Here is a 24,656-nt window from a genome sequence, read left to right as displayed (position 1 = left end):
CAGTTGGTGAATAGTCCCACTGCTATTAAAGGGGGCAGAAACTAAAAATCAGTATGATCTGCAGTATATGAGCAAGAGCAATGTACTTAAGTCATATACAGAGGATAAATCAGCATTTAGAATTAAATTTCCCATCAAGTTCAGTCTTGTATGAGTAATATTATGATGGAAAATGACTATAGTTTTTATTTCCCAAGTTGTTCAGTGATTCTTGAATTGCTAATTTTGGGCTAAATCTTCAACTAGAATAAACTGGCAGAGTTTGTGAAAATCAGTGTAGTTTTTCCAATGTATAGCTGCCAAGAACCTCCTTTGTTATACATAAACAGGATCCATCTGCCTTGAATTTATGGAAGGATAATATATGAGACATAATTACTAAAATTGCCCTTTATATATGGAGAAGAATTTGTCCCATGTAGCCACACCGCAAAACTGTTCTGTGACAGCACAGGAGACCTTGTTCTTCACCCATGTGCTGAAGTCAGTTGTGGCACAGCCCAACTTTGGTGCAGGGACACTGTTTTTCTATCTTTTCATCTCGTTCTCAGCCCTTGTAGCTCCTTTCTCAGCTTCTTATTCATTTTCTCCTATCCTGTCATCAATCACTTGCTTTTGGAAGGGCTGGTTTTTAAGATCCTCAGGCTGGATCTTGTGCCAGCAACATCAGCACAATCACAGCGCTTTAAAATGGCATTAATGAAGTTCTGAGTTAGTTGTGTTCATGACAACGAATGGGTATTTATAGCATTTAAATTACAATACTTGGTGATTCTGAAACCCATACAGAATTTTGGTAGACAGAGGTTTTAAAAATGCAATCACAAGTATGCTTTAGGAGCATTTTCATTATCCACTCATGCCTGAGCCATTAATTAAGTATAAGGTCAGTCTCATCTGCTGAATGAAAAACGAGAGCCAGCATGTTCTCCTGAGGGCTGCCAGCAGAGACTGGAGGAGAGCTCCATCAGCACAGCTTCTTCCACTTACACTTTTAAAGAAACAACAGAGCAGAGTGGCAGAAACTCTGTTTAAATACCTTCCCATTCATCACATGGGTGTGATATGGCATACAGTTAAGATCTGAGGTGATAATTTCAAAAACACTCAAATGGCTTGAGGACCTCAGTTTTACCTTCAAACATGACTTAATTACTGAGGTCACTAAACCACTAGGTTCACACAGGGCAGCTCTCTAAACTGTCTTGCTGAATTTTGGAAGATTGTTCCTTAAAGGGAACAACAAATGGGGAGATTAGAGATCACCTTCTGAGGGCACAGAATGGAGGTAAGAGAAATCTTGTTTTACAGAGGAACACAAGCCTTTGGAGAATGGCTGATCTCTCATTAAACTCCCTGATTCCTATAGCTCTCTGTCTATCATGCAGGGTTATTCTGGGTCTAGACTCTCATATTCTGACTAGCGAATCTCAAATAGTAACAGCACAGCTATCAGCCAAGTCTCAGGTGCTGTATTTCTTTCAGGAGAAGGATATTCTTGTTCTCGTTCATGACAGTAGGAAGCCCTGTAATTTGGACTGGAGCTGCTAACAAAGCTCAGGGTTTTTTCTTTTTAAATTCATACAATGAAAAGAAGTATTAGCTAGGGATGCTTAAGAGCTTAGTTCAGGACTTGTTGGTAGCTATCAGGTTTACAACAACAGCACATGCTGTCCTGGTTATTCTGCTAATGATCATTTGCTAGCATATAAAAAGAAATTATTTAGAGCTCTATTAATTCAGTAGAAAGGGTCTTACTGGCTTCAACTGATCAGATCCTACAAGACTGTTCCTGAATAAGGAAATGGATTAGGTAGATGATAAATGGCTAACTAACACTTTGAGCAGTCAGAGTAGCTGTAGTTTAAACAAGACCAGATGCTGCTGCAGTGCAGGACTTCAGAAGCGTGGTAGTGCCCGCTCATCTCTGCTGAACGTGGGCAGTGCAGGCACACAACAGACCTGGGCCTTCCCAGGAGTACCTGTACTGCCTGCTCACTCAGCTGTGCCTGGGAAGAAGTGCGGCAAGAAACAGGCCTGAGATCAGATGAATGCTCCCAGGGCCACAGGTTGAGCTCCATCATGTTCTCCATCCTTTGCTAACGCTGTCTTGCCCATCATATTTTCTATCGCATTCTGAACTGCCTGCATCACCTATTGTTCCTTTTCATTGGCAGTGTGCTCCTTCCTCCCTCCTGCATTCATATGTCCTCTCTGTTTCTCTATGGACAGCACTTCTTGTGTTCCTTTTCTACTTTTTTCCCCAAATCCTTTTCCTGTCACTTGCCATCACGCCAAACTTGCTCCTTCAGTACTTCCAGATATTTATCTGGTGAAACCTTGCTCATCCGTCTACCATGAGCTGCTCCCCTTTTTCTGCTTCATGACTCAGTGGCTGGAAATCAGGTAAAATAAGTTAAATGCATCCTTGGTTTGCCACCTAGCTTTTATCTCACCTTTCATCCACAGGAGGTTTGTGAGGAGTGTAATCTAATAAAATGGAGATATTTTAATGATGTGACTCCCTGCTTATGACATTTAAAAAAACTGAATAAACACCCCTCCACTCGAATGCAAAAGTTCAGGCTTGGTTCAGGCATTTATGGTTCACTTGTCAGCTTTCTTATAAGAAGCTGGTGTCTTGCAGGTCTTGTCTCGTCTTGTCTTACACTTGCAGGTAAGTGCTATCAGGTCTAATATGCCTAAGCACTTTGGAAGGGAAAATAGAGACCATTTTTGAAACTGTGAAAGCTGGCAAGCACAGTGGTAGGGGAAAACAGGTAGAGCAGCAGGATCAAAGGCAAAGTGAAGAGGATTAGGAGACCAGTTCTGGGTGAGTGCAGAGCAGCCCAAGGGATGGTCCCTGAGGCCAGGACACAGCATGAAAGAGCAGGAGGACTAAAGGAGGAAAGAAAATAGTAAGAAAAAATATATGTAGGCCACTGTAAAGGGAGCTACACAAGCTGTGTATGACACATCAGTCAAATGTAATCATCTATATCTGACTAGCTCTGTGCCTGCAGTTACCTGTGCAGCATTCTCTTATATATTTTCACACACAAGCACATAAATAAATATTATTACATGCTGCCTGGCATGGAAGTGGTATTTTTAAGACCTTCATCCTCCCCTACTTCACCATCTTCCGCTTCCACATCTTGGTTTCTTTTCAGCAAAATGCAGTCTCCCAAAAGGAAGCTGAGAGGAGGCAAGGAAGTATTTGCACCGGCCATATGGAAGATATGGAAATGCTGGAAGAATAAAAAGCTGTCATCACCTCAGCATAAAATTCAGCCTAAAATTCCTGTCTGATAAAGTCTGCCTAGGGAACCACCATGGATTTCAGTTTGCTGGTAGGATATCAGGAAATGTCAGTGTGAAGATATTTTAGCTGAAATTTGTCCTCCTGTTTTGGATACTCACGTGAAAATTGTAATTTGTACCAGTATTGTTTGTGTGAATAGTGGATCCCTGAGTCTGGTCCATGCACTAAATTACTGCTAGGAAGTAGTCACACTGATTTGCACCCTTTTCCTCTACTGTCACTGGAAAATATTTTGGGTAGTACCACATAGCAGAAAAAAAGTCTGAGCTGGTATTTGCTCCCGAAGATTTCAAACTGCTTGTTCACAAGAACAAACTTGGAAAAGGCTCATCACGATTTCAAAAGACGCAGGTGTCTGAAAACTGGTGATAGATCTCATAACAGAGACTGTTTATGAGTTCCCCTTGGGGTGCTTAAACAAATGCAAATATTTTTGCTTTGACAGTAATTGCATACACCTAGATTTCAACTGTAGGTACCAGAAGTGCTGTGCTACTGGTGAAGCTGTTTCATCGCAGGTAAAACCCCAGCAGATGCACCAATTACTTTACATACTGTTTACCCGCTTTTGGTGACATTGAGGCTAACCTTGGAGTCACCTCCCCCGCTGCCACACTCTCCTTTGTCGTACCACCATTTGTTTTTCAATTTGTCCAAGAGGCCTTGTTCATTCAGTTTTAAAACTGCGAGGTTAACAGCATTTCTTGAAACGATAAAACATATTTTGTAAGAAACTGCACAGCTATTAAGATGTTAGAAGGAATGAGGACTTAAGCTGTTTATAAGCTTGATCCACACACTAAATAAACCTCTCATTTCCATATTTCAAAGCCTTGGCAGCACACATAATTGTAGTTACTTTCAAATGTGAAAAATGTGTTTCCAGTGAAGAAATTATTTTCAGAATGGCTTGGATTTTAACAAGAAAATTCTATCAACCAACCAAAATTATTTTTGCAAATTGATGACAAAACTCTACCAGAATTATAAACAATTTACACAGATTTATTTGAATCTATGTTTAGAATATGTATAGTGTGTACATTTAGAATACGTTTAGAATACGTCTAGTGTGGGCCCAGGCTGATATTTCAAGCAGATGGAAAAATGTATTCCTGTATACTAAAGAGCCAAGATCCAGATGCCTATGCTAGATGCTGCTAGCCACTGTGTCACATACAGCTTTGACAGATAGCACTTCAGAGTGGTCCTGCACAAGCTATGGGCTAGAGCTCCAGAAACAGGCAATGTGAGGCAGAAATGAAGAAGAGTGCTAACAGCTTGCACGCTGACTATGATGCTGTTTAGAGTAAATAGAAAACAATGCACAAAGAGGTGCCTGGAGTCCTTGCCTGTCTGAAGCTTCATCATCTGCTGCAGGTACATCCGTACACTTGGGATGCAGGTTCTAGAGTCCTGCTCCCTTTGCACAGAGGCTGAGCTGAAATCCAAGACCTGGGGTCTAGTTTAGCGCCGTGACTCCAGGGACCAACTTGCTATCCTGGGAGAGCGGTCTGTCTCCCAGCCCAAAGGGTACCTATGCTGGGGGAACAAAGGCGGCTGTGGAGAGCATCCTCTCTGGGGAAACCTGGGGACAGTGCAGCCAAACAGAAGCTCAAGCACTGGGAAGACCCAACCCAGCCCATTCACTGAGTGTTGAGATACAAGCAGGTATTCGAGATGTCCTGAGGACTTTTCCCCAGAGGATTTATACATGCTTGCTAGAAAGATGAATCCGGTATTTCTATCAGCACAGTAGTGTAGGCACAACTGACTGAAAGGGTCTCCATCCCATGTCTCTCATCCCATGTTTAAGTGCTCTTTTTTCAGATGAGAGATGAGAAGGGCTTTGGATCTGTATAGGCAGAGAAGGGCTGCCAACATGAAGGCTAAAGCACAGAATCACTGCAGCTGTATGAACTCAAGGCTGCTGGGAGTGCACTGAAACTCAGGCAAGAAAGGAACACAGCTGTTCCTAGGGTAGGGGTGCTTCTGTGCATGCTCACAGATCATCCTTCAGGTGTCTGGAGAGTATTGATTGGATGGCAGAGGGTATACTGGCAGACAGTATAGGTTACCATACAAACCCAAATGTAAGGCACTTGGGTTTACAACAGGAACTACAGTCAGTATATGACATTTTAAAATCAGTTGATAACCAATCTGCCAAGGCATTTATGCAGCCTTCATCACTTCCTGTGGAACCTCTGCATTTGTTCAAATGTGTGACTTCCTATCTTTATTACTAAGATCATCAACAGTCACATATCCTAATGGTACATAACTATAGCAATCCTTACTCATAATTCATCATAATAAAATTTCCTCTTCCTCTTTCCTGTTAAGAGGTCCCCAGGGCATCCAAGCCTATCAGACGTACACTCTTTCTGGTCTGCCCAGGCTGGTTTATGGATCTGCAGATGCATGTGGAGCAGTAGCCTCACATCCTTGAAGCATCATTCATGTCCAAAGGGAGAGAAATATCTGTGAGGTGCCAGTAGCTTAACTACTGCTTTTCAGGGAAAATATGCAGTTGAGAAAGATGGAGTTTCTCTCTTGATGTAGTGAAGATCTCTCTTAGGGCTGAGTAGAATTTGGCAAGTGCTATGTCTGTCAATGGTATCTTCCCTATCATGAGAGGATGCAACACCGTCAAAGCACTTGAAGAAGGCTTGGGGAAGAGAGATCCTCTGGTGGCAGGGCTCCAACAGATCTTATGGCACTAGAAGCAACTGGGGCTTGTGATTCACCCTCTGTAGAAATGGCTGGTCTCTGGTCCCTGGGGGTCCCTTCTTGTCTTAGAATGGGAATTTTTCTCTCAGTCACTAGGAGAGACGTCTTCTTGGCAGACAGGTATAGACAATGGTATTTCACAGATTATGGAGCATTCCTTACAACATTGGCCCATTTGTAGGACAAATATCAGCTTCAAGACATAGCTTCACTGTCCTCTGGTAACAACCTTTCATATAGCTCCTGCTGGAACCGAGACAGGACTTTGCTGGCTGGTCATGAAGTTTGAAAACTGCTTTTGTGTAGATCTGACTTTACCTGGCTTCACTGTAGTTACATTTATACGAGATTTTCAATAGAGATAACGTAATTGCTTGTCTGTCCCTGAAGGTGAAAATGAGAACTGTAGGCTGCAGTGGGAGTGATAACAGACTGCTCTTTGTGGGTAAAGCTTTAAGGGGAATTTAGCAGCCAGGCTGACAAATGTGATTTTGTATAAGTGCTCTAATTATGGTCCACACTCCAGAGGGAGAGGAGCAATTGCAAAACTGGAATGAAATTGTTCATTTGTCCCTTTTGTTCTTGGAAGCAATTGGTTTTAAACCAGTCATATTTACTACAGATTTTTCCTACTCAGCTTTTAGTTACAAAGCCTATGCTTTTGCCCCGTTTGTCCCATTCAGAAAGGTAACTGTGTGGCCAGCCTTGTCACTTTACAAATTTCAAGCATACTAAATGCAAATTTTACCTCCGTAAGGACATTGGGACTGAGCCACAGGTGAAAGATGATCTGAGAAACACTATTTCTTTGACATTGAGCAACATTACTTATTCTGAAAACGGCTTAGATATATAGCTTGAGCCTGCTGTCCATGAAGTCAATGTCAAAACTCCCTTCAACAGGAACTAAAACAAGGTCTAATTTAATGCTGTGATGTCTAATTGTCACACTGGGTAGTGACAACATAAACAGCTGCTTTGACACTGCTACAGATGCTGGTAGGAATGATCACTCCACAAAAAATGAAATGTGTCTCAAGGAATATCACTAACTCTCAATTCAATGAGCCACTTAAGCACAATCTTATTTTAAAGCAGATGGGAAGCCCTATGAATCAGTCTATCTGTAAAAGACTCTTCATGCTATTTCGTCTAAGCTGTAGTCTCTCAAGTATGAACAGTAAAGCTCATTGAATTAGACAAAATCCTTATGCTAAAATTCTTAGAAAGGTGGGTTTTTTTTCCAATCTTTATCTTATCTTGGATGATGATGCTACCTGGTAACTTACAACTTTTTTTTTCAAGCTTTTCAAGTTAATGTCTGATTAGACCTTTTATTTGGAAATTCTAAGATGAATAATAAACAACCAGGTGATTTTTTTTGACAACTAAGAAAAGTTTTCATATTTAATTTCCATGTTGAAGGGAAAGAGCTTGCTCGCTTACCCAATGTTCAAATTTATCTTTTGAAGAACTAAAGATTATAAATGAAAATTTTCCCAGTCATGTAGAGAAGCTGCAGCTGGTTGATAGTAATCCTAGAGTAATAAATAAACAAATGAAACCCATTCATGAGAGGGTTATTTAGCTGGGTTATTAGCCATATCCATAGACAGTTTCACAGCACAATAGAGAAATGGAAATAAAAAGGATGAAGAAGTAAATGTGGATTTTAGCTGCAATCATTGCTCTGATATTAAACCGTATTGTTTATAAATGTAACACATTATTGTCCTCATCATGTCTAGTAGGCCATGTAAAACCAGGTTAGTTTCACACTGCTTCTTTCTCTGTTGCTTTGTTATCCAGGTCCACCTCAACATGTGGAAACAAATAATTTCCTTCTAGTCAGCAAAACACAGAGAACCTTTGCTCAACACTGCCGTATTTCCCACAGAAGTATAACTGAGATCCTGATAGGTGCAGTGGTGACTAGATTGAAAATTATATACCTGAGAACTCAGTGCCAGGCTAGATCATTCCAACTCATCCTAGACAGTGCTTCATTCTGCCACAGAGGAAGGCATTTCAAAGCTTTGGTATCTGTGGCAGAAACTGTTCTTTCACCATTAAAAAGTAGAGCTGTATCCTCAATACCACATTTAGTCAAATTTTCCACTGAAGAACAATGTGTTCCTCAATAAAGGAATTGAAATCTTTGCAAGACTAAGGGTATAATAGTAGAAAGCAGGCAAGTGCTTTAATATTTGACTCTTCATCCTTGCTATCATTACACAATCCTGCCCTTCCCATTACTCAGAAGAAAACGGAGTCCTTGCATGCAATGGTCCAGTCACTTCAGCCAAAACTGCAACCCTTGCGTTGCACTGATACCTCACTTCACAATTACTTGAGTGCATGGACAGCGATTTGAATGCGTGGATCACAGCTCTTCTTAAGCTGCCTATAGAATTACAGTATGAAAAATTTTAATATAATGAAATAATTCTCACTCATTTAAAATCATTTTCCATCTTTCCATAGTAACAAGAGTTTTAAACTTTAATCAGTCTCACTTCTTTTTTTAAAGAGCCCACTTGTGCCAACTACAGATATGTCTTTTGCAGTTCAGCAAAAGATAAATCTGCACAGACAGATGACAGCGTAACCACCCAGTCCCTTGCCAGATAACATCTATGACTCCAGACAGCAATAACTCACCTGCTACCCAAAAGAACCACAGTAGGGTGGCTTGCCCAAAGCTCAGGGAAGCAAGCAGAGAGGTCTGCTTTGACTTCCAGTGAGTTTGGGTCACAGCAATGGTCAGCAGATGGACCATCCATTGGACTTCAGTCTGTACGAAGCAGCGAGGCAGGCATTCAACAAATGAACCAAACGCTAAGGCACACAACACCGTGGGATGTAGCAATTACATGCTCAACCAGCATTTCCAAGGCTGATAGAGATACACAAAGGTCTCTACACCACAAGGGAAAGAGGCCCAGGTTGGAGACCACAGCAGTCAACATCATGAGCACTTCTGGAAATCTGAGAGCCATGGGGGAACAGCACAGGATAGGGCAGTAAATTTTGCCTAATGCAACACTTTAATCACCAATTACAAGGCAGCAACTCAGCATCTCTAAGAAACCAGAAACTAAAACATAAAATGCATCCTGCATGGTAAGATCAAGCCTGTTTGAGCAGTATACTGCCCAGAGCTTGAATGCATGCAACAGGCAGAAAAGGCTTTCTCCAGCCTGGATAGACTTGAATAAGTATCCACAGTTTCAGACACAGCTGCTTTTTGTCTAAGTCTTTCAGCTCCCAGTATCTCTGGATGCACAGCAGTTCATGGGATGGGTGGGAAGCACCACCCATCAGAACTGCTCAGCACCATCCATGAATGCAATTCAGAGGAGACAGCCTTGGCCTGAGAACACGTAGCAAAGGAGATCTCGTCCATGAAGCTAGGTCTCAGAATACCTGTCTCTGAATACTTAATGGCATAAAAGCACCGGCAGGTCCCTAAGTACTCATTACAACAAAGGCAAGATGTCTGCTGGGAGCATTTAATAACAATCTTTTAAGCCATTGGTAGAGTTTTGCCAGGAAAACTTAAATGTCTTACCTATTTAAACAGCTGTGACATTTTCCTGAATCCCTTTTCTGAACTTAAGTCTTATAAATTCTGTGTTACTGGCACGTTAGATAGGAAAATACTTCCCTGAATCCTGGGCAGACTCTTGGTGAAATTCTGCCATTATTTTTACAGACGGCGGCACTGTTGTTTCACTGCTTAGCATTGGGGATGTTGTTCACTTGAAATAATGAACAAGCAGGATGTGCAAAAATAACATGACTCACTAATGAGACTCTACACACACAGAGACAGCTTTGTTTCAACTGCAGCCGTATTGCACAGCGTATCATCCTAGAACTGCTGGTGCCACCGCTGCAGTTACTGAGGCCAAACAGAGACCCTGAGCCCCTAAAAGGCTTTTCACAAATCCTTCCCACAAGGATCTGAAAGCCTCAGAAATCGCTCAGTCACTTAGAAGTCACACTTGGCAAAGAGATGCCATCTCTGTTTAACCTTTGGTTCTCTGAACGTAAAGCAAACCTCAAAGAGCACCTGAATGTTAAATGATTAATGCACCCTAGATCGGCCATACATGATGTATGGATCAACTGGCAAAATATAGGGAATTGTTTTTCACTCCAGTATGATCTATGACTACTTGTCACATAAGTTTGTTTCATACATATTCCTACATAAGCCTGGAAAGAAGTGGGAATCAGCAAACTACTGCACAATCGGAAGTGGAGCTGTGGACACGGTGGTGCACCGCAGGAGCTCACTGAGAGAACAAGCTTTCCCAAGACCACCATGTCACAGCCACCACCATGTCAGCAATTGATAACCCGTCCCAAACAACTTAAAGCTTGTTTTCTTCCTCGCACTTTGGATGTCTCTTCCTGCGGCTACCTGCCAATGCAGCTGTCTCCCTGATATGCCCCTCAGTGCTCCTGGCACCAGCTGGAGGGGACCCTCCCTTGAGACAAGGCAGAGAGAGAGACTTCAGTGACCTTATTTCAGTGATGTGAATCATAGTTATTCTCTCATGATCTAATCTGTATCCAGCCCAGGTGGCTTGGGAAGAGGAGGCCACAGCTGCCCAAGAGCCTTCCCTTGCCATACAGCCTAGTGCTTTGCGGACGCAGCTGAGGATCTGTCTCAGACATACTTAACAAAACACAAGTGGATGCATTTTTACAGCTTGTTCATATCATCTCTTTGCCATTTGTCCATCTCAACCTCTTCAAATGATTTTTAACAGGAAAAATTAAAACACAACCATACCAAGCAAAAAATTAAAACCTGCTCATCTTCTGAGCTGATTATTTTAACCATGTTTTGAAAAGTGCTGATGGCAGAATGTAACATGACACAAATGCAGCGCAGTTTAAGGGTGTTTGACAATTCATCAAGAGAAATTAAGTGTAAAGCTGCATGGCACTTGCTGAATATGTTTAATAAATTAGGAATGAAACAAGCACTTGTTAACGAGGAAGATGTAGCCAAAGCTTACATCATTCTATACTCAGAAGGCTTGAATGATCAATAATGCAAATATTAAAAAACTGTGCTAATGCAAAAGCATTTTTACAAGGAAAGCAACTGAAATTTTAATGAAAAAGAGCCAACTTCGAAATAATGCTTTTTTAAACACATTCAAAAATTCATAGGAATAATTTCTGTACCGGGATTTATAAAGGTTTGCATGCCGTAATGCTATTTGTTTGAAAAAATTGTGTTCAAATACTGAAGCACAGCACATATCAAGATATTGTCACATGTAGCTGATAGTTCAAACAAAACAGAGCCTGTGGCACTTGCTCTGATAGCTTGCGCAGCATTTGTATTAAATAGAGAACTACTAGTATTCAAGTTGTGAGTCTTCACAACAATACTAACTCTTCTGCAGTGGGTCTCCTAGGCTTTCCTGCAAAACTCTTCCATTGCTATATACATGCTTATTGGAGAAAATATGTGACCGACTATCTCAGTTGAGTGCCTAGGCCCAGCTGGGGACGGACCAGGACAGTGGGTGCCTCTTGAATTTCATCTTGCAAAATCCACATGCCCCTGAGGAACTGACTGGCCTGCAGAAATCCAAAAGTCTTGCAAAAAAGCTATGAGCAGGTCGTGTGTTGCATTAGGAGATAATATAATTTTCAAAGGTTATTTAAGAATCACCTGCCCAATTGCATTTAAAAAACCTCTTCCAGAAGAATGGCTCAAAATATTCTTCGAACACTAATAACAAAGTATCTTTACAAGAGTGTATATGCATTGTTATTCTTTGTTTAGAGATGAGGAATTTAAAGCAGTGCTTAAATAATTTTCAATTTTGGCTAATTAAAATAACACTCTTCATTTAGCCATCCAAATAAGATGGTTTAATTTCCAGGGGCACAGAGTATTTACAGCTGCTATGTATATCCTAAGCATCCAGCTTAGTTACTTGAATTGAGCTTTGTAAACAAATATGAGTCAAACTGACACCTTGAGGATCAGCAGGAGCTCCAATTAATGGGAGACCCACTGCTGCTAAAAATTGCCATAGCTACTTTGAATTCAAAGAAGTTCTGACAATTTGCACCAGCTAGAGGTCTGATTACTGTAGTTTAAAATATTTATATAAATTGAAAGCTGTTTTGCAGCCAGATATTCCAATTACAGTATGCAAACACTTCTTGGCACGAACAATTAAATATGTATTTTGCTTGTGTAAAAACAACAGCAGTTGACCTGAGAAGACAACTAAGCTTGTTTCTCTGCTTTATACAAAGCTCTGCTGTAAACAAAAAACACATAAATTTGTCCCTAGAGTAACTGTTCATAATGTTTCAGTAAATAGTCTTCAGTAGCAGCAGCAATACTCGTTTCTCCCAACTCTGAGCTATTTTAATGTTCGCTAACGACAACATAATCCTGTTCTCATTGAGCAGTACCACTTTTCAAAGCACAATTTTTCTTGCTTGCTGCAGCATAAGCAGGCTTATGTGAATAGGTTGCTGCTGTCCAATACCTGCAACTCAAAATATATTTTTTAAAGGCTTGAGTGGGATTTTTCAAAAGTGTCTGAGCACCAGTGTAACACTGTCTCCACACTGCAGGAATTTCTCTAAGGATAAGCTTAGCCCACTACCAGCTGCCTTGAAACTCTCACCACAGAAACATTAGGAATCCTGAGCCCTTCACAGTTTTTATATATTTGATATTGCTGAAAGCACAATAGTATTTTAAATTTTGAAATGTATAAAATGAGCATTTTTAAATGCATGTGCCCCAAATACTTAGAGGTTTCAGATGGGGTAACATTCACCTCTGGCACGGCTGACAGAAAGACTTTTGCCTTTTTACACCTCAGGCAAAGGAGATCTGGACTCACGGTTTTGTCGCAGCAGGGTGTTTGGCTGCTCTTTCACCTGCCTCTCCAGCAACTCCTAAATTCAGGGGACCCCAGCTGAGAGAAAATGGTAGTACTGGCCCAGACAGGTTGGGTTTTTGTGGCAGGGCAGAGGTTCCCTCAGTGCTGGATTACCACTACTGAAAGACAGGGAGTGACAGCTCGGGTAGGGGCCACAGCAATAAAACTCTGTCACAGCTCATGCTGTCCCTCTCCTTCCTACACTGCAGTACTGCAGGTCTCTTTAAACATCATTGTGTCACATTAGCCAGGCACATGTTGTTGAGACTCCTTATGTTATGTCATCTGCAAGAAAAAGTCAGATGCTGTAGTTTACTGTCTGCGCAAATGATCTATTTGTTTTACAAATGGATTATTCGATTTTAATAGGGTTGAAAATATTATTCATCTTTACTGATGCTGACCAGTAGATTTAGATTTTCTTTTACACAATATATTTGTAAAGCATTTTAAGTTTGTGCTTCTGAATGCCACAGAATGAGTATTTTTACCCAGAATGAGGCTGGGAAAAATGTATCTCTTTTGGATGCAATTCAGTGCTTATTGAATAGCAATAGGGTGTAGTTCCTTATCACCTGGAAAGTTGTTCCTTCTTTATATCCATCTCAATCTGTTTGATATGACTGATGGATTACTAGACAGGCTATTAAAATCACAGACTCTGGACACCCTACACAAAGGAAGATTTTACTACATCAAAATCTTCCAGTACAAACCAGGTGGCAGCTGTTTCAGCAGCTTCTAATTTTTCACTCCATTCAACATGTCCCAGCAGTGGCAGAAATATTGTACCTTCGACTGAGCATTTCACAGCTTTCATCCATAGAAGAGCCAGCCCCAGGCTGATTCAGCTGTCCTCAAAAGAAATGTTACTGCGACCTCCAGAACTAGTCAGGACTTATTGCTGACTTTTGCTACAAATCATGGAAAAGAAAATATCCTGTTTGGCTCACTGCAAAAATTAGCTTTTCTGGTTACTAAGCAGCCCCATATCTCAATGTGTGATATAAATGTATGTTCTGTTTAGTGGGTAGCAAGGCAGCTAATATAATAAACCAAAGATATTTCTTAATGGGTTATTGAACATGTCCAGCATTTTTGAAGACTGGTTCAAAGTTGGCAATATTTGAAGAGATTTCACTATCAGACTTCTCCAATTTTTCATTTATACCAGGTTGAATCTCACCATTCATGAACATACAAAACGGGTAAGAGGAACTATATTTAACATGGTCACCTCCTGTTATTGTACCCCTCATGTTGTATTGCTATATTTTCCTCCTTGCAAGAAACAAGACCTCCCAACAGAAACTGATTAGTTTAAGATATCAGTTTAAGATTAAGAAAGGGTAAAAAAATCCAGGAGTCACAATGGAGTGACTTCAATAAGTAAAGATGCTCAACTAAGCATCTCTGCACACCTTTTTTTCACAGACTACCTCACCGTCAGCTTAAGATCCTCCATAAAAGGTGACAGAAGTCCTCTATGCTGGCTAGTATTTCAAAGATATTGTCAGAGAAGACTCATACAAAAAGAGTTTAATTTAATCCCTCTCAGCGGGACAGAGACATAGGTATCTGAGGCAAGGGTCATAGTGAGAGAAAAAAACCCTCCTGCCATCTACTCAGCAGCTGCAACTGGAAAAAAAGGAACTTACTGCTATTGCTGTTCTCTGGAATTCATAGAGTAGCCAGATTGAGTTGAATTCGTAAAAAGAAGTGTGGCCAGCAGGTCAAGGGAGGTGATTCTCGCTCTTCACTCCACTCTGGTGAGATCCCACCCAGAGTTCTGCATCCAGCTCTGGAGCCCCCAAAGTAAGAATGATATGAACCTGTTGGGGAGGATCCAGAGGAGCCCACCAAGATGATTAGAGGACTGGAGCACCTCTGCTATGAGGGACAGTCTGAGAGAGTTGGAGTTGTTCAGCCTGGAGAAGCAAAACTTTGGGGACACCTTATTGTGGGTTTACAGTACTGAAAAGGAGCCTAGAAGAAAGATGGGGACAGACTTTTTAGCAAGGCTTGTTGCAATAAGACAAGGGGCAATGGTTTAAACTAAAAGAGATGAGATTCAGGCTAGACATGAGAAAGAAAATTTTTTACCTAGATGGTGGTGAAACACTGCTACAAGTTGCCCAAGGATCACAGAATGGTTTGGGTTGGAAGGGACCTCTGGAGATCATCTAGTCCAACCCACCTGCTAAAGCAGGTTCACCAGAGCAGATCATACAGGAATGTGTCCAGGTGGGTTTTGAATGTCTCCAGAGAAGGAGACTCCACAACCTCTCTGGGCAGCCTGTTCCAGTGCTCTGGCACCCTCAAGGTAAAGAAGTTTCTCCTCATATTCAGATGGAACCTCCTGTGCTTCAGTCTGTGCCCATTGACCCTCATCCTATCATTGGACACCACTGAAAGGAGTCTGGTCCATCCTCTTGACACCCACCCTTGAGATATTTATAAACATTGATGAGATCCCCTCTCAGTCTTCTTCAAGCTGAACAGAGCCAGCTCTCTCAGTCTCTCCTCATACAAAGATGCTCCGAACCCCTAATCATCTTCGTAGCCCACCACTGGACTCCCTTCAGTAATTCCTTGTCCTTCTTAAACTGGGGAGCCCAGAACTGGACACAGTACTCCAAGATGCAGCCTCACCAGGGCAGAGTAGAGGGGGAGAACCTCCCTCGACTTGCTGGTCACACTCTTCCTAATGCACCCCCAGGATACCATTGGCCACAAGGGCACATTGCTGGCTCATGGTCATTCTGTTGTCAAGCAGAACTCCCAAGTCCCTCTCTGCAGTGCTGCCTTCCAGCAGGTCCACCCCTGACCTGTACTGGTGTCTGAGATTATTCCTCCCCAAGTCCAGGACCCTACACTTGCCCTTGTAGAACTTCATCAGGTTCTTCTCTGCCCACTCCTCCACCCTGTTCAGGTCACACTGAATGTCAGCACAGCCTTCTGGTGTGTCAGCCCTTCCTCCCAGCTTGGTATTATCAGCAAACTTGCTGAGGATCCACTCAGTTTCTTCATCCAGGTCACTGATGAACAGGTAGAATGAGACTGGACCTAACACTCACCCCTGGGACACCCCACTAACTACAGGCCTCCAACCAGACTCTGCACCATTGATCACAACACTCTGAGCTCTGCCATCCAGCCAGTGCATGATCCATCTCACCATGCATTCATCCAGCCCGCACTTCCTGAGTTTGCCTATGAGGATATTGTGAGAGACAGTGTCAAAAGCCTTGCTGAAGTCAAGGTGGACAGCATCCATTGCTCTCCCCTCATCTACTCAGCCAATTATACCATGATAGAAGGGTATCATGTTGGTCAAACATGATCTCTCCTTGGTGAACCCATGATGGCTACTCCTGATAACCTACTTTTTCTCCACATGCTTGAAGATGATGTCAAGAAGGAGCTGTTCCATCACCTTTCCAGGGATGGTGGTGAGGATGACTGGCCTGTAGTTTCCCGGGTCGTCCTTCTTGCCCTTTTTGAAGACTGGAGTGACATTGGCTTTCCTCCAGTCCTCAGTCACCTCTCCTGTTCTCCACAACCTTTCAAACATGATGGAGCAATAACATCTCCCAGCTCTTTCAGCACTCGTGGGTGCATCCCATTGGGGCCCATGGATTTGAGGACACTGAGTTTGTTTAAACAATCTCTAACCTGATCTTCCCAAAACAAGAGAAAGTCTTCCTTTTGCCAGACTTCCTCTCCTGCCTCCAGGGTCTGGGATACCTGAGGGCCAGTCTTAGTCGTAAAGACAGAAGCAAAGGTGGCATTCAGTAACCCTGCCTTCTCTGTATGATCTGTCACCAGGGCACCCACCACATTCAGCAGCAGACATACATTTTCCCTAACCTTCCTTTTGCTGCTGATACACTGAAGAAGCCCGTCTTGTTGTCTTTGATATCCCTGGCCAGATTTGCTTCCAAGTGGAGCTTGGCCTTCCTCACCACATCCCTGCATACTCTAACAGCCTCCTTACATTCCTCCCACGTAGTCTGTCCCTTTTTCCACATTACATGAACATCCTTCTTCCACCTGAGTTTTGACAGGAGCTCCTTACTCACCCATGCTGGCCTCCATCTCTGGAGACATTCCAGGCCAGGCTGGATGGAGCTCTGAGCAACGTGATCTAGTTGAAGATGTCCCTGCTCATTGCAGGAGCATTGGACTAGATGACCTTTGAAGGTCCCTTCCAACCCAAACTATTTTATGATTCTGTGATTCTGTGAATGTCTGTATTTTTCTTTTAGAAACAAACCCACTATTTTAGGTGCTGTTTCCAATGAGCACCAATCTTCTGCCTGTCTGGTTCAACCTTTCAGCCACTAAGTTCCTGTCCCACCTTAAAGAGAATGAAGCATGAAATGACTGCAAAGCCAAATACTATCAGCATACAGTACAGTACTGAAAGTGCTGTAATACAAGCACTGTTTTGTCCAATAAGTTTTTCCTACTTAGGGAAGCAACCCCACATGGGAAAGCTGTAGGGAAAAACTGCAGTTTGCTTCTGAGGGAATTCATTCGCTGACATCAATGTTCACAAAGTTATTAATGTAAAATGGCCACTATGTCAAAGGCCATTATCAACAGTGAGGAATCAGGATGGATGCTTCATTCTTTCTGTTGCTAGAAACAAACCACTAATTCATAAGATCTGCACAGCTGATACACTGTTTTCAGATCTAAACTCAGACTGAGAAGAGGCATGAGAAGTTTTTGTAACTCTATGTGTTTCTTTGTGACTCCATACTGATGTTTTTCATAAAGATGGATTATAAGGAAGGCAATAAATTGAAAGATTCCTGCTAAGAGATGGTTTCTGAAGCTTTGGTCTAACTATAATGGAAGTACTTTTAAGTTAATTGTTTTAATTAAAAGCAGAGACTGAGAGAAAAAAAAAAAAAATGGGGTCCAATCCCCAGGTGGGAACTTGAGCTGCAACTGCAATGCTTGCAATGAATAATATTACTTATTTACAATAAATAAAGCAACAATAAATAATACTGCATAACTTGAGCCTTAGTGAAATGCTGGCTTGTATTTTGCCTAATGGAAGATCAATACCATACAAATGAAGCAATTACAGTTGTGCCATATAAAGCCTTATTTGGTCAGCAGCCAAAATGGGGATTAGCTGGAAGAGTTCCTAGGACTTTCTGTCTGAATATTATCACAGAAGTTAATGAGAAAGATCTGATAGGCTGAGATAAACATAAACGGTGCCAGCAATGAGACGAGATGGTCATTCCAATAGCCAGTGTGCTGATAATTAAAATGCCCCAAAGCCAGCTGAACATCAGTCCAAGATCAGGTGAGATTATTACACAAGGGCAATCCAATACCTCTGGCAACCAGCTATATAACATTGCCACCATTGGTACAGCCATGTACACAGCAGCAAATGCAAATACACCAGCACTCATACCAGCCATACCAAGCATGGTCACAACAACAGGGTAATACTTATGCTTGTAATGTTTCAAACACAAGCAGCCAGGCTATAGAGAAAACAAGATTTGTAAATTACTACTAGATCTCTGCAGTGGACATGGAGATTCAACTAATGTAATTGCTGATATCCTGAACACATGCTCACATGCCACTTATAATAAAAAACTGTAAGGTCCACTGGTGATGGAGATTTCTGCTTTTCATTTCTACAGGGAACACAGAACAACATGTGGTCATAGACCTTAGACTATTTAAGAAATCACTAGTTGAAGTTTCATTTTCCCTATTGTTTGTTTGGTCTTGCAAACAGTTTCTTTGATTAAAGACACTGAAAATCCTACTGTGGCGTTTGTTCTGAGGCACACACCTCCATGGATTTGAATTAATCATGCAAACATCTGAAGGAGGAATGGAATTTAAATATTCACAGCACAATAAACACTATACCATTAATCTTCACTATTCACTCAGGTTGATGGGCAATTTTCATTACCCTCAATTTGCAAAGGTGAAAATGAACTGAGAAGGTGAACTGACCCCCTCCAAGACTTCCAGAAATTCAGGCAGGATCATAATTAAGGTCATCAGTATGACATGACTTCAGTCAACTTCATCGTTGTACAGAAATCTTCGGGCCTTTTCAGGCAAGTGTTCATAGAGAATTTACCTTTCTGGCCTCCCAGCTCAAACTTCTGTGCACATTGCCTCAACTCAGTCTTTAACCATGAGATACTACTAATTTTTGTGCATACTCTGCCAAAAGTAAGAGAAAACCAGCCTGAATGGTCTGATTCCTGTAAGGAAAAACTCTTCCACCTTTTGACTCCACTCTTAGAGGTTCCACAAAGGTCCATGCTGTCAGTCACTCAGCAGACATATAAGGTTGCTTAGAAAGTTAAAGGCTCCCTTTGCCTCGGCATAGCAGACATATGAAGCACTGCTGCTTATTTCACTGAGTTCCGATACTCTCAATCTCTTTTGCTGTTCCAGCATGAGAATGGGATTTAGATGAGAACAATATGAATGAGTTTTGATTCACAGAAATCATAACTAAATCCTAGTGGTCAGGAGCAGCTTTTGTACAAGTTGTGGAGAAGACCTTCTGCTATGCAGAAAACTTAAATATCCCTCTCTGCAAGCTCCTACAACCTTCCAAATACCTCTGCAGTTCCAGGAGATTTGCTATGATGGCTGAAGAAGTCCTTTTCATATCCATAATTATCTAAAAAGGATCATAGCATAGTGCAGTCTGGAAGGCATCTCAGGCGGTGGGTGTTCCAAATTCCTGATCACACACAGCTTTGAGATCAGACCAAGGTACTCAGGGCTTCATATAGTTATGGTTTGAAAACCTCCACAGATGGAGACTGCACAACCTCTCTGGGCAACCTGTGTCACCGTCAGACTGTCCTCAGCCAGTCAGCGGTAAAAGTTCCTCCTTGCACGCCATATGAACTTCTCCTGTGTCAGTTTATGCCTGTTTTTTTCTGATCTTCCTGCCCTGTACTGCTGTGAAGAGCCTGGCTCCATCTCCTTGAAGATCTCCCCATAGGCACTGTGGGCTTCTGTCAGAAGCCATCTCTGCTCCAGGCTGAACAAGTCCAGCTCTCCCTGCATCTCCTCACACGGTATGTGCTCCAGATCCAGCTTTACTTTGATCATCTTCCACTGAAATTGCTTCAATTTATTGTTGTTTAACCTGAATTAGGAGGCCAAAAAAGGATGCAGTATTCTACATGTGGTCTGAATGTTTGCAATTATTTTATTTGATGTCACAATATCTTCTCTTGTGGCCTGCAAATTGGACGAACTAAAAGCACTCTAATTGGAAACTGACGTGGATAATTGCCCACTATGTACAAGAGATGCTAAAAGTAGCAGCCTGCTTATTTAGCTGTGATAGGAAAAAATACTAAATCCTCAAGAAACCGTGATGACTTTCTGTTCACTTTTAACTGCATTTTCATAGCCTAAGTTTGCATTATTTGAACTCTGCACAACCAGAACTAATTGTCAAGTGTTCATGCGCATTTAAAGGAAAAAATATCATCAGCAGGTATAGAATAGAATTAAAATACTATAATATGCTGATGGATCTTATAAAGTGCAGATAATCTGAATGTGGTGTAGACCCACAGCTTTGCACACAGAAGGACATAATAATTCAAATTAAAACCGATAAAGAAAGAAGCATCAACCTATATTCTGGTTCTTAATGTTTTGTGTTGGAACCAGTGAAAAGCTTTTGTGGAAACCTTCAATTCAAATTTTTGTTGAAAATGTAAAAATATGAAAAGTTGCCTAGTAATGTTTGCATTTAGGCACCTGAAATTTGGATGATTTGACCTATGTGGAAAAAGCTGAGATTCTGTAGGAAATAATGCACATATTTCCAAACAAGTCCAATGAATTTTTCTGTAGACTCAGAGTTTTCAGATCCAAGATAGATCTGAATGACACAAATGACACAGCATAAAATGCAATAAAAATGATTTCCACATCGCTCTGTGTGTAAAATCAGGTGCCTACTTCCATACTGAGGAAGTCAAAGGTCTTATTCTAACTGTAAAAGGCTTTCTTAAGACAGAGTTGCATTTTTTGGCTGCACTAAATGGAACCATCTAAGCAACAGATTGGAATGAGAGTAATGTGTAATTATGTACAGAGAAAGCCTGATCTGGGGCTAACAGATGGGTTGCCAGATGTTGGGGCTGCTCTCACCTGCAGGCCTCATTCATCCCTGCTGCTACTGATGGAAGATGCATGGGATCTGGATCTTCCTGCACAGAGGTGCTGTGCCTGCCCACGTGGGCTGGGGTGGGGGGGAAGTTAAGAAATAAAAGAGCTCTGTCTTATCTAGATTCTGGAGGCAGATTGTTCTTTATATGTGTTCTTTTAGAGTAGAAAGAAATAACTAAACTGCAACAATAAAATTGGTTTTTGTATCAGGTCAGGCTTGGACCACTTTCACCCAGCTGTCTTTTGGCTTTAAAGAAGTGCAGGAAAATTGCAGTCACACTTCGACTACAGAAAACTGACAAAAGCTGTTAAAAGAATCTCATTCAACAATAGAGCACACAGCATTTTTCAGCATCACGTGATTTGCTAAAATGTATGGTTAATAGGAGCTAAATTCTTTCTTAGCTTTGATTTAAGCTCTTACTTTGTGACTTAATTGGAATAGGAAGCAGAGGAAGGAAGGCAGAAAATGGGAGTAAGGCTTCTAGCTATAAAAATACAGAGAGACTTGAGCAAAGACTACCTAGAGACAGCTGAGAAAAAAAGCAGCAGTTTTGGCTCTACTTCCTACCACACACACAGTACACCAGCTCAGAGAAATAATTACTGATTGACCACAAGTCACTGTTCTATCCTACAATATTTAAACTTGTATTGTTCAGTGAGATACATGTATGGCCATTTTTAGTTGGAACCTGAGTGCCTTGGGAGCATCTTGCTGACACTGGGAAATAGACGCATTTTAGAGATGCTGCGTCAAGACACAGAGTAGCTTAAATTATATATTAAAACTCCTGTATCTTGTTTTGTGCTTTTTTTGACTGGCAACAGCTTTTCACCTTTCATTTTGGGATGTTCACTCACTCAATAATGCCTACGCCATTGCACAGTGTGCCAGTCTAAGATACCATTCTCAGCTCAAAGAAACCATGAGAAAGAAAACAAACTTTCCCCCCTACTTTTGATTAGAGATTTCTCACAAGAGCCGAGGCTCCATAAAGACTTAATGGTTATTTTGTGTCTTTTGGGAGTCCATCTAGTACTTACTGTCAATTGAAAGTGGACAGTTTTGCAACTACCACACAGGTTAATCACAAACTGGTTTTCAGGTGCTATTTTTTCCCCAAATGTCAATTCCACAGAGAGGTATTGTTACGAGCTACTGAGATGCCTTTCAGTGGCCTGCTTCCTTGCTTTAGTCTACCTACAATTTACCTGGACAATTATTATCTTAGCGTGATAGTCCTTTTACTTGGCAGGAATTGTACCATTAACTTCAAAGGGTAGCTGGCTTGTGCCCTTAGTGAATACATATTCTGAAGCCTGGTAGTTTCCTGGGAATTGACACCTAAACAGCCAGAGAGTTGTAATGAAAAGTAAAGAGAGAAATAATAATGAGCTGCATTGTTAAAATATAATGGGCTGCATCTTGCCCTCTGCTGAGCTGCTTTACGAGGGACTGGGGAAATAGAAGGGAAAAGGGCAGGAGAAATTTATTTCCAAAATGCCAAGAAACAGAGTTTGTTCCTCAGAGGATCTATAGATTGGAAACAATGATAACCCTTTTGTATCCCACTGGCAAACTATGGGGATTAGTGCTTATCAAACCATGGCAAACATCCAGAAAGTCACACTGCAATGGTATCAGTATTTCTGAGACATTCTGGCCTTCCCTGATAGTTTTAGGGAAGTTAATTGGTTATAATTAAATACACTTAAATACATGTTATTTTTTACGTCACAGAGGAGTGAACAGCCTGACAAATTTTGTTTGGACAGATTTGATATCATGAAGCTCCTATTCTGTTTGCACTCAAATATTTATGAAACAGACAAACAAAAAAAGAACTGTGATTTTTTTTTATTTCATTTTATTTTTTTTTTTTTTTTGGATGCCTCTATTTCTTTCTCATTGTAGAATATAAGCCTGTTATGAAACTTGTCCTGATGCTGACTACCACTGACTGGCCCAAGCAATGCTTCTCTATGACAGGACAGGAACTTAACCTTTAGTAATCACTAAATATCAAAAGGACAAAGCTCTTGTATAAATATCTTGTAAAAAAAAAAAAAAGGGAAAACAAAACAAAAACCTCATTGTGCTGTTAAACCAATAAGAAAGCTGAAGTGATGGAATGGTCATTTCACCTTTTACACTGATTATACTGCTAATTTAAAAATACCTATTGCCATTGCAATGTTTAGATCAAAACTCACATTTCTAGGCAATAATTTTATCGCTATTTCTATGCTCTGTCCTTTCACTCCTGCTCAGAAGCACCTCGTTTCTCAACTGTTCTTATTAAAATCCTGGGACCTTGCTTGGAGTAAGGAGCAGGATGATATTAGCAGAACGTGACTGTGCAACCAAAATGGGAGCTGCACTTCTTGGAAGAGCTTTGCCCTCCATCAGTTGCTTCAAACATCATTTGTAGTTTAGGAAAACAGAAGTGGCAACAAAACAAACACTTGTGACTTCTGGTCTCTGCTCCAGACCCTGGAGAACTTTGTTCAACTATGAATCCCCCCTGAAGTCTGGAGGTGAAAACATCTTGCAAGTGGCAATGAAGAAATAGGCTCTGTGGGGCAAGGTAGATCACAGATGCCTCTTTGAAGTACTTGAAAGATATACTGTGTTTTATTTTTTTGTTTTTTTTGGGTTTTTTTCCAGGACAGAGAAAATTCAGTGAGTGCAGCATCATGGACACTAATCAGTTGTCTTCTTCTAAAGACATAAACCTCAGAAATTCTCTCAATAACAATGCTCTTCACTGCAATTTGGTGACTTGATTCAGGATTATTACAATTCCCTGCCTCTATATGTAAAAATTGCAAGAAAGCAAAAAACCCCTCCAAGTAGATTTTACTTAAATACATTTGCTCATACATCTTGCAATGGAGCTCATTAGCCATCATCAAATTTTCATCTTTTTTTTTTTTTTAAATTATTTTTTATTGCACTCTTTAAGTAAGGGGAAGATCCTCATCCTGATTAAAAATTATAAAATTAAACCAGGAGGCATCACTAGGGAACAGAGCAAGCTGTGATTCTGATATCCATTCTCAAGCCTTTTTTTTTTTTTTTAACTTCTAAAACAGATATTCTGGTTTTAGGCAGAAATAATCCAGATAACCAAAACTAAGACTCCCAGGCTCAGCTGAAAGAACAATGTGCTAACATTCATTGCCAGGCGCGCTCTTCGCTGATCTTCTTTTGACTCCTGACTTTTACATTTCTCGCTAAGCAGTGGCCCACTCTCTGCCTTTTTACCCAGTAAATGTTATTTTTAGTTGACAGAAAACCCAACAAGCTCTGAAGGATCTGACCTACTTGAGAAATATCCAGGCTATAAGCTCTGACACTGAATGGGTAATGGAGTGGTAATTCAAGCCTTGTTATGCCTACAGTGAAGGGAAGAATATTATGCCAAGTCATACAGTATCATCTACAC

General features: G+C 41.1%; 1 protein-coding gene across 7 annotated transcripts in view; it reads right to left on the bottom strand.

The window, feature by feature from the left end:
* GRIA4 (glutamate ionotropic receptor AMPA type subunit 4) overlaps window positions 1-24,656 on the bottom strand; it is a 231,852-nt gene that overhangs the window by 13,356 nt on the left and 193,840 nt on the right. For 3 of the 7 annotated variants that reach the window (XR_011737309.1, XM_071803674.1, XM_071803679.1), the window contains exon 14: window positions 3,914-4,028. The exons of the other annotated variants lie outside the window; for them this stretch is intronic. Coding sequence is in view for 2 of the 3 variants with exons in the window: in XM_071803674.1 (XP_071659775.1) it covers window positions 3,914-4,028 (115 nt within the window). In the remaining variant the exon portion in view is untranslated. The remainder of the gene's footprint in view (window positions 1-3,913; window positions 4,029-24,656) is intronic. 7 annotated transcript variants of the gene reach the window in all.

The sequence above is a fragment of the Patagioenas fasciata genome, chromosome 1 (assembly GCF_037038585.1).
Source record: "Patagioenas fasciata isolate bPatFas1 chromosome 1, bPatFas1.hap1, whole genome shotgun sequence".
NCBI lineage: Eukaryota > Metazoa > Chordata > Aves > Columbiformes > Columbidae > Patagioenas > Patagioenas fasciata.
This window is presented reverse-complemented; position numbering and strand designations above follow the sequence as displayed.